The sequence below is a fragment of the Convolutriloba macropyga genome, chromosome 3 (genome assembly GCF_964194025.1).
Source record: "Convolutriloba macropyga chromosome 3, txConMacr16.3, whole genome shotgun sequence".
Taxonomy (NCBI): Eukaryota; Metazoa; Xenacoelomorpha; order Acoela; family Convolutidae; genus Convolutriloba; species Convolutriloba macropyga.
Window position 1 is genome coordinate 51524716 of NC_134470.1, and position 14278 is coordinate 51538993.

General features: G+C 35.3%; 1 protein-coding gene across 1 annotated transcript in view; it reads left to right on the forward strand.

Moving 5' to 3' along the window:
* The first annotated feature begins 280 nt into the window (after positions 1-280).
* Positions 281-14278, forward strand: part of LOC142336263 (arylsulfatase B-like) — a 37484-nt gene continuing 23486 nt past the window's right edge. Inside the window, exons 1-5 of the mRNA XM_075384956.1 lie at positions 281-771; positions 4239-4377; positions 5553-5764; positions 10281-10641; positions 13096-13345. Of these exons, the coding sequence (XP_075241071.1) occupies positions 514-771; positions 4239-4377; positions 5553-5764; positions 10281-10641; positions 13096-13345 (1220 nt within the window). The 5' untranslated portion in view covers positions 281-513. The remainder of the gene's footprint in view (positions 772-4238; positions 4378-5552; positions 5765-10280; positions 10642-13095; positions 13346-14278) is intronic.

Below are 14278 nucleotides of genomic sequence, written 5' to 3' on the forward strand. Positions count from 1 at the left end.
TAGATTTTTATTACTGCGATCAGGATTTCTACTGGGTTTCAAACTACGTTTTAAGATCGCTGCCACCGTTTTACTGCTCGAACTCTTCACGCTGAAACTTTCATTTGTATAGTTGCTTATTTAAGATTTGCTTTGCGGAATCATCAATCTCATTTTTGGCATAACATTTGTGCCGTCGTAGCCAATGGACCATGAAACCTTACAAAACTATGCAGGAAGTGCTTTTGAAGCGCGAAATGTGACATGATATAGGGAAAACTTTTGCTTGTTTGGTGTTTTTTTGTGTACTAATAAACTACACCATAGTTCCATTGGAATTTGGTCAAGGAAAACCATTTCAGTTGCTATCCATGATTATACTTTCTTTTTCCATCCATGAAATATTATATTCTGCAACTTTTAGAAATACACGCTTTTTATTTGATTAACCTTGCAGTTTCTTAGTGGATATTAAAATGAACAATTGAAAAATGACAGATCGCAAACTTGTAGAAACTCCGGCAATCTTGAAACATGTTTAACATACTGGAAAGGTGTTTATTGCAATTTTTAATTTACTCCTCTGCTATCAAACCGTTATCCACAGCAAAACTGCCAAATATTATCTTTATCTTGGCTGATGATTTGGGCTATAATGACGTCTCATTCCATGGTTCCACTCAACCTAAAACGCCAAACATTGACAAGTTAGCCCGATCTGGCACTGTGCTTACTAGACACTACACGCAGCCTGTTTGTTCACCGTCTAGAGGGGCCTTACTCACTTCAAAGGTCAGTATTTTTAATGAGTTAGGTTATCTCTAAGTTTTTTTAAAACATAAGTTACTTCTATCGGTGGTTGGACTGTATGTGTACGTGTACGTATTACCTGTTAGCATTCCCGGTCGCTAACATAATAACAAGTCGAGAACTAGTTAACATAACGACGCAATTGGTACGAGAATAAATTACAAAAAAATCCTAAGGAGGAACGAATTGACCGCTATCAGATTGGATTGGACATGTCTCAAAAGAAAATATATGTGCTAGTATCTTTGGGTCGTTTTCTGCAAAAAAATGAGAAAAAACGTTCTTAGGCAGCGAATAAAATTCTACACCCCCAGATTTACTTTTTATTGGTTTCTGTCAGTCTGCATTCCCCAGTCCACTTCGAATTGTGATCTTGCAAGACTATGATTGTCTTCCAAGATTTTCTTGCAAATATAATTTTTCTTCACAGGTTTGAGCATCATAAGCATATGACTCGAAGTGTTTTCTGATAATTTTTCTTGTATTTGCGAACATTTACAGCCGATAAAAAGCTAGGTCGATATTTCTTCCCTTAATGGGAGTACAAAAGTGTACAGAATTGAAATTAATTCTACAAAATGTATGAAACCTCAATGCCATTTACAAATTGTAAAAGCATTTCTTCAAAAATCAATCGAAACAGGTACTTGCATCTGTTTAGGTTCAGCAGACTGTATTCAAAATAGTTCTTTTGTCAACTACAATTCAGATATTCAAGGTCATTTGTCCAACGGCAGTAATATCAACGATTCTTACAACTCACTTGTGTTTGTGATGTCGAGGTTATGACTCTTTATCATCTATTTTGGTCAACCGTGAGACGCTTGTTTAACAGCACATAAATGGCTCAAATAGTCCATTTCGGATTCAATATTTTTGAATTTAGAGTAGAGTTAAAACTTCTAAAGCAAGTAATTGAGTTTTGAGTTGAAAATATTGATTGAGCCCAAAAATTTAGGTCTTCAGCAAGTTTTTTACCCATCTCAGTGTCCTCTTTCAACTTGTGGTCTCAGTGGTGTGTTTATTGGCTATTGTTCAACAATCTTACGGCGGCAAAGATTTCAATAACCAACCTTCAGCCTCCAGCTTGTTATATGACCAATGTGCAAAATTAAAATAAATTCAGTTTTAAAATGTTTGTACAAACTGTGAACTTTTTTAGCAGAAATTGTGTTGAGTGTTGAGAACCCGGGCCTGAGTGCCATTAAAAATCAGTACTGAATCATAAAAAATCTTTCTGTTTTTTTTCTATGCGCTGGGCTTCAATCAGGGCACTTGCGGTGTCGAGGTACCTTGTAAATTTCAGAGCACTTGTAAACCGATCAGGGCACTTGTAACTTTCAGAGTAAAATTCTAAAATTTTCTGAGCATGAATCTCAGTTTCTGAATTCTTTCTGAACATAATGAACTTTTGTTCCCAATATTTTACTGATTAGTTTCAAAAATTAAAATCCGCCGGCATTTAGAAAAAACTCAAAAGCCAATGGCAAAAATCAATTAATTGAAGATATGATTAATTGAAAATGAATGGTTAATACTACTATTAACAGACAAAAGGGTTAAAAACTGAGTTAGTTTAATTTAAACTTAACTTCTTCTTCGACAGTTCTCTTCTGTGCTACTTCTCCTGAATTCTCATCACTTCTCTTCTCTAGTTCTCTCTTTTCACTTCTTTTCTCCAGTTGAGTTGGAGGCTGTTGGTATTAAAATGCACTGTCACACCTCTAGTAGTAAACCACCTCTATCGCACTGAATTCACCCGGGGAAACAATACCTGAGACCTTCCTCAGATTAGCCGTCAGCTGAAATGACGCGAAAGCTCCAGGAAAAGAGGTCTTCGTTCAGAAGGGACGATGATGAGACAGGGAAATGTAGGATGGTTCACATGGACTTTCAATGAGCGCCCAGAACATCAAAAAGAACACCCCACCCCCTCCACCACCATCACCATCATCACGACCCCGCCAGCCAGCCACCAACCACCACCACCACCATTACCCCGCCAACCACCCACCGCCACCACCATTACGCCCATCACCCCATCACCCACCCAAACGTGAAAACGATGGACATCTATAGCTTAAGTTTCTGTGACCTATCTCTGACATTCATTTTTTTTAAAATAATCACTCTTGAATTTACCAATTTCTTATGACACTTTATTACGCTCATATGTATTTACGCCTAAGCAATTTTGAAAATTCATTGTAATAATATAGGAATCTGTCGAGGAATTACGATTCTTCTCCAAGGTAACCACCCAATAACCATGTAAAACCTAAGAAGGTAAACCAGACGTGAAAAGATTAGAAGAATTACTATCTGACATTACAAAAACTTTAAGTCAAGATTTCTCAGGCGAAAACCGTCAAAAACCAGATAAATTGCGAATTAGTAACAATTTTTAGTAATCTCGAGATACTGATGACCAGCAACGTTTGAGTGGGTGGTGGGCGTAATGGTGGTGGTGGGTGGTTTGTATTTCTTGTATTTATAGCTATAATATCTCGAGATCAGCAAGTTTTTAGCTGGTTTTTTGCTGGTTTTCACTGTAAAAACCTTGAATTTCATAGAAAAACGCTATATATCATGCTCAAGGTGAAGGCCAGAAAATTCCAGACTTTTCAAAAATTTCAAAATTTTTAAAGAAATTTCTAAGAAGAGTATGAAAAAGGAAAATCATACTAAACAGACAAAACACATAAAAAAATTGATTCTGCGTTTTGTCTGAACATAATGCAAGGTAACTTTACTTTGAGAATCTAAAGAATCAGTACTGAAAAGCTCCGGCACTAGAGTCCGGGAAGCCTTTCCATTTTTTTCTAAACGGCTTGCTGGGTCAATATATGATTGAAAAAAGCTAACAATGATCAGAATTCGACCAGACAGATTGTCAAATTCCAAAAAAATACTTATTCAATGAGGTGATATGGGAACTTATTGGCATCAAAGTTACAGATTTTCACCGCGTCTTCGCAGAATTGGCATATCTTTGTTGCTCCAATTTGGGGGCGAAATTAGCTTTCAGAACATCATCTAAACTTGCCCTTCATATTTTGTTTCTCAAGATTTCAATCAGTTATAATTCAATTAAGAAACAGTGGGGACAGTTGTAGAAACTGTGACTAGAATGCTTACGGTAGATGACTTAAGCGTAAAAGCGAGCGTTGAAGAAAACATTTTGAAATTTCACTGCCATTTAAGGTGTGCAGTTACATTAATTAATCAAAATTACTGCATAATTTTTTTAAAATATCAACACCATTGAAGCTTTAAAATTACATAAATTCATCACAATCAACTTAAAATTATGTAAATTTTGCTGTAAAAAACACTTATCCACATATGTAAAAAACCGCTTATCTTTACATAATTTCAAAAAATGGACTTTTACATAAGTCATCAAAAATATAGTAAAGAATTGCGAAGAGCCGTTTTGATCATTTCAGTATGCAATTCACATTGGACTTCAGAATGGAATAATTGAGCCATCTTCCCCCACTGGACTGCCCCTGAGTGAGAAATTGATGCCAGAATACTTCAGAGACTTGGGATATGAGACACACGCAATCGGAAAATGGCATTTGGGTAAGACATTGTTTCTCTGATAGAATCGGAACCCGAACTGAACTAGCCTCTTCTCGGATATTTAAACCCTTATTTGAACCAATATTAAAAATTCGCGAGCTTTATGTTTTTGCAATCTCTCTGTGGTTTGAAAGTTGTTCGAGACTGGATCTTACCCAGACCAAAACGGCACTGGCAATTTTGATTTAATGGTGCACATACTTCAATTTACACGTGAATTCTCTTCGTGGAGTTGTTAAAAACGACAACTAAGACTTCTGTAATTTGGGCGAGCAGTATTTGGGCGAGCAGGATTTGTAAACTGTTGTGACAAGTTCTGCTAGAAAAGAATGCTCGACATTAAGTTGCAATCCAATTTTTGACAGTTGCGCATCAGACTTTGAAAGAGTTCAAATCAGATCTAATTCAGCTTCTGAGTCTTTTAGACCAGGTTTGTCTGATGAAGGGGCCACTCTAGTCTATTACGACGGCTATCTTGCAGGATCTTGTAAGAGTACGCATCATCTTTTGCAAGACATTGCGAGACAGCCGTCGTATATGCACGAAGCAAAGCTTCCAATTATTGCAAGATTCCTTTAATCAAAGCTTGTGATTCTTACGATACTCTTGCAATACAGGCGTCTGGAAACCCAGTCTTAGCTCTTGAGCGTGGGCCTTATTAGCTTCTTGGCGAAACAGACGTTGCACGTGCGTTTTCCTCCGCATTAATTTGAACTGGTTTGAGTTTCAGTTATGGTTCTATTTAAGACTGCCACAGATATGTTATCTAAATAAACGTCATCAAAAACTCAAATCCTACATAGACAACCACACCAAAGGGATTAAAAAGAATTGTAATACTTTAGTATCGTCAGTTTAACATCGCACGAAGCCGTCGGCAACTTTTTGATTTAAAAAAGGACAATACCAAAGGTATTAATCACTGTGGTTTCTGTCATTTCTGGCTTTAAATTGTCATTTTACAGACAACTTAATGTTTTAGTCCAGAAAACTTTTTGAACATGAAAATATTTTGAAAGCAGACACTGCATAACTTTTTTCTCCAAATGAATACTGCTCACGCAATATTTCCTAAATCAGACAAAAAATGTTCCTAAAAGTTTATACGGCATTGAATATTTTAGATTATTCATACAATGCACTCATTGTTTACAGGCAAACACTCGTTATTTCAGGATTTTACCAAACTGATTATCTCCCTACAGAGCGAGGATTCGATTCCTTCTTCGGGTTCTATGGGGGAAATCTGGATTATTATGACCACATTGGTACCCACGAGGGATATGTTGGATTGGATTTCCACAATGACACGAGTGGGCAGAGAAAGAACATGTGGGGCTATTTCGGAACTTACTCAACTGATTTATACACTCAGAGAGCTGAAGAGGTTAGAAGATAATTCTAATGTGAAGCTGATCACTTGTGAAAAATAATTTCAGAGGAGTTAATCTTTCAGATAGTGGTTTTAGGAATTTTGTCAGATCAGCTTAGACAAGTACTTAATGAAGGTATTTGAGGATACATTCCCTGACCTGTTTCCCGGGTCGAGAAGTCAGCAAATCACTATTTTGTAAGAAATGAGCTGATTGCGCTGAATTTCTCAAAACCTGAGTTACTTGTAGTTTTTAAATAATTTAAGCGCATTTCAACGCTTTTTAGCGCCGATTACTGATTTTCTTACCATTTAGTTGATCTAACATAAGTAATTAACGTTTGTAGAAATGCGATGAGGTGAGGTGAAAATATGTAATAAAAGCGCTAAATTTTCAGCGCATTTCTTAATTTCACCGCATTTTTTCTTAATTCTTTATTAATACAAGCAGCTTTGGCACATATTGTTCCACCCCAATATTTACACACATTCGTGGAGTAATTGTCTACACTCTAAATAAAGTTCAGGTGAATTTACCTGAACAGGGTTCAGGTAATTGGAAATTCAAGTGAATTTCTGGTATAAAGTCACCTGAAACTCAGCTGAACTGTAGTTCAGGTAAATTTTTACCTGAACAAGTTCAGGTGTAATTATCTGAACATTTTTCTATTGCATTGAACAAAATAACAACAAAAATTTTTCATCAAATAAAACTAAACTAAAACAACATAATTACAGATTCTAGGGGAATCAAAACGTTTTTATTTAGGAAAATCGACTTGTTTTTTTAAGTTTCGCAAAGTAACGGTTCAGTTTAAAATATAGTTTTTCCACTTTTGAGCTGAGTTCTACAGTTTTTCTGGCTCAAGCACAATTTTTTTGACACAATCTAAGTTTCAAAGGCAAAGGAGAACATCATTAGTGAAGTTTCCAAATAGGAGAAATTTTTTTGAAGTGCATCAAATGAAGCACAGTTAAACTATGTTCGAAATATTTTTTTTAAAAAAAATAACTCCTTGTTATTTAATTTTGACAGATTCTGTAAAAAGAACAGACGTGCATACAAAAAGGAGTCAATATAAGTTAAATGAAATCACACTTCTTTTTTTCAATATAGTAAAAATTAATAAAAATACAAATACAACGACAGACATCAAATCAACGTCAAATTTTATCAATTAGAAAAACAATATCAAGTAAAAAAAAATTCGACAAAAAATTGGACCTAGAAATGAACCTCCACCCCTTTTCCAATCTTCGAAATAATTATTTCTATAGAGTAACAATTTCATTTTAATCATACTTGCTTGTCCTCTTTTGACTTTCAATGAGATTTCTAGTTCCCAAGAGAGATTTATAGGAGAAGTTATTAAAATGACTTATGCGAGCAAAAATCTATATTAAATCTTGATGGACTCAGAATTAATTCAAGAGACTGTGTTAGAGGATGACAAAAAAACTACAAAAACAACTGAAGTTATTAGAAAAATTTTTGACAAAATTGTTGAAAGCTTCTGATATCGAAAGAAACTATTAAAAACATTAACCAGACTAACTATCATCACAACTAAGGAAACAAAAATGGGCGGAAGAGGAAAAGTTACATCTTTTTTGGAAAGAAGTTGACGTAAAGTCGTCTGATATGAAATGAAATTAATAAATACATCGAATAATGGCTTACTTGAGATCCTTTTGAGATCCTTTTGAGAGGACAGCAAAAGCTAAAAAAACTTTTGATTATCGGTGATATTTTTTGGAAAACATTTGTTGTAAAAGGTTCAGTAGTACGAGAAATAACGACAAAGGTGTAAAAAAACATAGTATTCGACTGAAAACATTCAGCCCCGCCTAATACATCTATTAAAGAAACTCAATTGGATAATAATTGTATCAATGAACAGGAGAACAACAAGAATACAAACATGGGCAAAACTTTTACAAATTACTGACATTTAATAAAAGAAACACTGTTTAAGCCGTATAAAAAATTAACTGCTCTTTGTTTAAAAAAACAGTTATGCATTATTAGGATACGGGCTTGGCATTTACAAAACCCTGGAGAATAATCAAGAGAGAAGCAGCAAAAAGAAGCAGCTTGAAAAAGTTGGTTTGCAGCGCTTGAAAAGTTTCTTTTCCTAAAAAAGGTTCTAAGGCCCACGTCTCATCCAACGTTAAAAGCAGATTTAAAAAATATTACGCTTTAAAAAATTTTCGTCTTTACTCTTCAGACCACACCCGAGAGACTATAATCACTACTCTAATTTTAAACCAAATTAACAGTATAGTAAAAAAATAGGGATCTCAATAAAAGACACTCCGCCAATACATTTTGATTTCCTTGATTTGTGACCAAAACAGGACATTATCTAAAAAAAGCATTACCAAGAATTGATTGAATTAAAAATGGTCAACATTACAAGTTAAAAAGACAAAAGCAGTTCCACCACAAACATGAAGGAAAACAAGAGAACTACCATTCAGCGTCGAAGGGAATTTTTGGAACAGGCTTTGATTTCCAGGTTTTCAAAAAACAAATGTGATAATTCAAGAACAGAAAATTTTGAAAGTACAAAAACTAGTGACGAACATATAGGAAGTTACACCGAATACCTGATAATTAGGGTTATAAAAAAGCGATGTTTTCGACAAAAAAATTTTGAATATTCGATAGATCTCCTTGATCCCAATGCTTTAGCAACAAAAAGTGTGATGAAAAATTTGCGCATGAAAACAAAAAGCTTCTAGCTCAAAAGATAATTGACAACTTGAGCTCAGAATCTTTGAAAATTACAAAAATCTGGAAAATTTGAAAAATAAAGATGAAAAATTTTAAAATTTTGACAATTTTCCTGATACTTGTTGCTGCAAAAACAAATTGTGACTAATGATATCTACAAATCAACTATGTTGTTTCGAATTGTTTTATGAGATATCACCCAATTTTCTTTGAATTCGTTTAATCCCTAGCCTGCTCCAACTAGGTGGATGGCAAAGTACTGAAAAGTTCCGTTCGAAGGTAGAAATTGAGAAAAAAGTTGGAATATTTGAAAGAAAATTTTTTTACCTAATTATGAATCAAATTACGTTTTTTGCAACCACCCAGAGAAAAATTTGATGATTTTGTTTGTTATGTGATATGTCCGATGTTCATAAAATGGAAACTATTGCTTGGGATATAAAAGCTGGATTAATTTTTTTGTTGGTTTCGGACTTAGAAGAACCAGGTTTACGTTTTCTCCCAAAATTAAGCCTTTTGGGTCAGTTTTTCTCTAAACTGTATATTCGGCCTCTTTATGGCCAGGATCCGTTATTCTACCCAGAGAACCATAGTTTTGGCACAGTTGAGTCAAGTAAAGGAATTTTTTTTAATTTTCTAAACAGTGTATTTTGTAAATGTCTTTAAATTTTCGAGATGTTTTAGATGTGAGATATTTCTCTTTCTTTCGTAGTTTCTGTAATCCAATAAATGTTAGGTAGATTCTTTTGCACTAAAAACGCTTTTAGTGCCCTGAAAGTTAAGTCATATCATATGATGCCACCAGAAACAAGATTTTCTGACCACATCCACATGTCTTTTATTATCTGACACCACTTTCCTGCGCTCAAACTTTCCTGAGATAGTAATTCAGAAAAAAAAGTTTAATTAATACGAGCATCTACCGGTACCCAGCTTGAGGTCCCTGACGGAAAGTCGATATGTCCAGACCCAAATGAACGCACGATGGGGTGTCGTGCGTTCAAATTTACATAGTCTGGAAGCACGAAAGTCTGGTGAACGCACAAAAGTCTGGACATAAACTCACTAAAAGTCTGATGAACGCACGAAAATCTGGACATAGGCACTTTCTGTCTGGGACGGTCTGGACATGGGAACCTTCTGTCTTGGACGGTCTAGACATACCGACTTTCCGTCTGGGATCTCAACCTGGGTACTGAACTAAATTTACTTCCGAAAAATGTGGCTGGCGCTTACGGGCAACGACTTCCGTTTAATACGGAAAGCGCTTAAGTTTTGTGAAAGTGGAAAAATAGGATCAAATAAATCCAAAGTGCTTACGTTCGGCTGTAAGCGCATTTCCCCAAATTTCAATGCTTTTAATCCTTTTGCCGCTCAATTTTACGATTTAATATTTTAAGATAACTAAAATGTGGAATTATGCTGCAAATAATCTGCGGAACGCGCTTCCATCAAGCATATTTTGCGGTGAAAAGCAGTTTTCACTTTTCAACTTCCAGTTTAAACGTGAAAAACACTGACTGGAATTTCCATATAAGGAACCGCATTTTCGGTCGAGAAGTTTGGAAGTATATTCCACACGCACAATGTATTAACATAGGAAAAGTGAAATCTGGTAATATAAACGATTAAATATACTCGAAAATTTGGTACTCGTAGATTGCTCGTAATGTAGAAGCAAAATAAGTATAAAATATTAGGACTCATAAAAATAAGAATCGCTGCAGAAATTAAGCGATAAAACTTCCCGAACCACTGGGGAATTGAGCTTGGGTAACTTTTCTTGTTTTCCAGGTAGTTAAGAACCGCCAAACTTCGAAACCCCTATTCATTTATTTTGCTCATCAAGGAGTTCACAGACCACTGCAAGGTCACGACGAATATTTCACACAGTTCGATGGCGTCTGGGATCAAGACCGGCGAATTTACCTGTCTCAGGTGTCATCAATTGACGAATCAGTTGGTAGATTGATCGAAGTCCTTACAGCCGAAAGTATATTAGATGAAACTATTATAGTGTTCACATCGGATAATGGTGGCCAGGTTGGGACTGAGTCACAGGCTTCGAACTACCCTCTGAGAGGCGGTAAAAACTACAACTTTGAAGGAGGGGTTAGAACTCCGGCATTTTTGACTGGCCCAGGAATACCCAAAGGTAAAGTTGCACTGCTTTGAGCGTAAAAATTCGAAAGTTTGTACTATAAGACATCAAGTTAGTTTACAACAAGCGAAGGAAAGAAATATTTTAATCTAACTTTCTTACTCTACTAAATATTTTCTGACTCAATAATAATTACATCACCGTTTTGGACCGTATTCGGAATACAATTAGTTCTACGCCCTATATCTTTGAGTTCACTGTTGTTTTTCGAATATATAGAAGATATAATTTTTTTTGCTACAGCATTCATTATGTGACAAAGCCAGGTTGACCACTTAGAGGAAACTTTGAAAACATACTAGAGAGCTTACGAAACTTTGTACGGCGCCGTTTAAGGCCGTAACACGTTTTCTACGGTAACGTGGAAAAATGATATAATTACCAATTTCTATAGTTTGACTTCTTAAAAACGATATATTATGAAACGCTTATTTCATAGACGTCATTTTTAATTACTTTTTTGGTACTGGCACTGAAAAATTAAAAAACTTAGTACGGCGCCGTTTAAGGCCGTACAAAGTTTTGTAAGATTTCAAAGGTATTGCGGCCAAACTTTAAATTGTTCTGAAAATACACCCGTTGGTCTTAAATTTTTGCCACGAAACGATTTGAAATTAAAAAAACTTCTTGCGCCCTTGATGAGGCCGGGTCAGATTTCAGAAATGTTTTTAGGTTTTTGTTTTTTGAATACGCAATTCTCTAAGTATTCCCAGCTGTCTTAAAACATCAGTTCCATTGGATTCAAGTATAAGGAGACCATTATAAATGAAAAAATAACATTTACCTCATAAATGTCAAATTTTATTTGATTCTGGTACTGGGTATAAGTCTATAAAACTCAGAAAAATCGACCTCGTAACAAACTGAACTGTTTGCAAGGACTGGATGATTGGACATTTTTGACTACCGTGAAAGGTTTAAAAATAAACTTTATTGCCTTTTTGTAGATACAATTGTTTTAAAACCTAGAACTATTATTTTTACTAAATGACAGTTTTTTAATGTGGCCCACTCTAGCTTAGCATGATTACCCATTTCTGAATTCTAATTGATGTAAAATTCTCATAGTAAAATAGTTTTTAGTTGACGAAAGGCGCATGATTGCTTTTCAAACTAAAAAAGAAGACAAAAGTAGAAGTAATTGAAGAGGCCAAAAAAATAGAGCGTTCTTTTATACGCGTCTCTTAGCAGTATCATATATATTTAAAGTTGACTTGTCTTATTTTTTCATTTGAATTCTTGCTTTGGAGAACTACACGAGTACGTTTGTTATCGTGCTATATTAGTACTCCTATTTTTAATTTCAGTATCTCCGCCATTACCGGTCCCAAGCCCGGAATTATAAAGCAGGAGGGAAAATCACAAACCTATTACTGGAAAACTCTCAGCAGTCACTTTTTTAACGTGACTAGAGATTTTTCCGACAGTGTTCATTCTATCCCATTTCTAAGGGCACCTTATTAATCTTGATACGGCCTTGGCACGGCACCTTTTAAATCTTATTACGGCCGTAGTATGGTGCCGTAGTAAACTTGACAAGACTTGGTACGGTTTTTTTCTAAGACTTATACGGTGCCGTTGTAAGGCCTTAGTAAGTTTTCCAAGTCTGGTCAACCTGGGAAATAACGAAATAAAATAAAATTTATATCAAAATGTGACCAATCCTTGTCAGTTTAAATAATGATCTCTCGGAGTGAACGCCGACTCATTCAGCAAAGATTAAGTAAAAATGCAAATCAGTACGGTATAATATCGTAAGTCTGGCCAAGACTGGAATCCACACTTTGAGTCAAGCTATGGACAAGACTTGACGATTCGTAACTTTAGGTCAACAATTGGCTGCTTTTGAGCACAGACTGAAAAGGTTGAAAAGAGGCATAAAAACTCGAGTATTTCCAAAGAATTCACTTGCAGAGAGTGAAAAACAATTTAAGATTGTTGCCTCCCCTAGGAAGAAGAATTGGTTCATAGTGACTATGGGATGTCTAAATTTGTAAATTACCCGTTTTGGAGATAACTTGGTAGCTATAATTGGACTATCGTTTCTGTCGCTTTTTTGTTAAAGTTGCTATGTTAAGAGTAAAAAGTCTGGGGAACAATTAACTAAATGATGCCCTATGCTGAGCAACAGATAGAAATTTGCTTGTAAAATGTTCCGGCTCACACGATGAATATACTATTATATGGTTAATAACAAATGCTCTTAACTATAGTCTTCAGTTTCAAGCTCTTCTTTTGCTTTTTACATTTTGACTATGGCATCTTTTTTTCTGCTAAGTTATTATTGAGACCACTCTACTTGTTTTGTAAGAGTGTTTAGACGATTAATAGAGAGATCATGGCAATAGGTTAAATCTACTGCGCTCGCAGAAAACTAACTCTTCATGCCGTAAAAATAGCTCTTTTAGGTTCAAATTATGCCTTAAATATTCAGATTTGTTTGTCCAGAGTCAACGTACGATCATCTATTCCATCTTGTCGACTGGATGCCCACACTGCTGGCAGCTGTTAATTCTTTCACGTCCAGAAGCCAACTGAACACCAGAAGAGACATAGATGGAATTGATCACTGGAACAGTATACTTGTAAATAGTCAATCTGCTCAGACTGAAGATAAAACTATCGATTATAGCTCAGCTCCTAGGAGGGAACTCCTTGTCAACATTCATCAACAGCACGGAGAGAGCGCCATTATAAGGTACACTACATTACATTGACATTTGATAATTTGAGATGAATGGGATTCCCCCAAAGTCTGCTCAGAAACGGGCTTGCGAAGCCGAGTCCAAACTCAGACACGTCAAAGATCCAAAACACAGAGAGCAAAAAGTCATCTTCAAGTTCAACACCAACCCCCAAAATTCATGCAAATAATCATTAATGCAACGTCAACTGAAAAATGAGAAAATAATGGGGAAAATGGGCTCACCATAGCCTGCCTCCTCTACTGGTTTGCATTTATTTTTAAGGATTAAATGAGCCTACATTTAGAGCGACACCTAAGACTGTCAGCTGGTCTTAAGTATGTATGTTATGGTTCACAATGATATAACAAGTTTCAAACTTTCTGTAAAAATATTTGAAAATATTTGAAACAAATACAAAAAATGTCAGCCGAAAACCTGCATTTGATAATAATTTGAGACTTTGAAACAAGTTTTTTATGTTGTATCAAGAACCATAATGCGCTCGAGTGTATTTCGCTTTTAAAATCTACTCAGCATGTTCTCTAATGATAGACTGCTTGCCTTGCAAATAATACTTTTTGCATTAATTTAGTGAAAAGAATAGACTGAAAAAAGAGGAAAGAACTAAACTTTCAAAAGCTACACTTTTGGATCAAATGAGTGCACTAAATCGACAAAACTGAGCAAAATGTTCATACAGGCTAATGCAAATACTTTTCAATAAACCTTTACTGTCAGTATTGAGCAACGAAATATGTATATGTTTTTATACATTTTGTGTATGCCTCTTTGAAAACAGGGCTGGCTGGCAGCTCTTCTCAATTTCGTGGTGTCAAGGGCTGACACAACATTATTGACTTCACTCAAAAACCAATATTTGTCAGAACCAGAATTTAGATAACCAAATCTAAAATTAATTGGGCTTTAGGAGTTGATTATTTAAC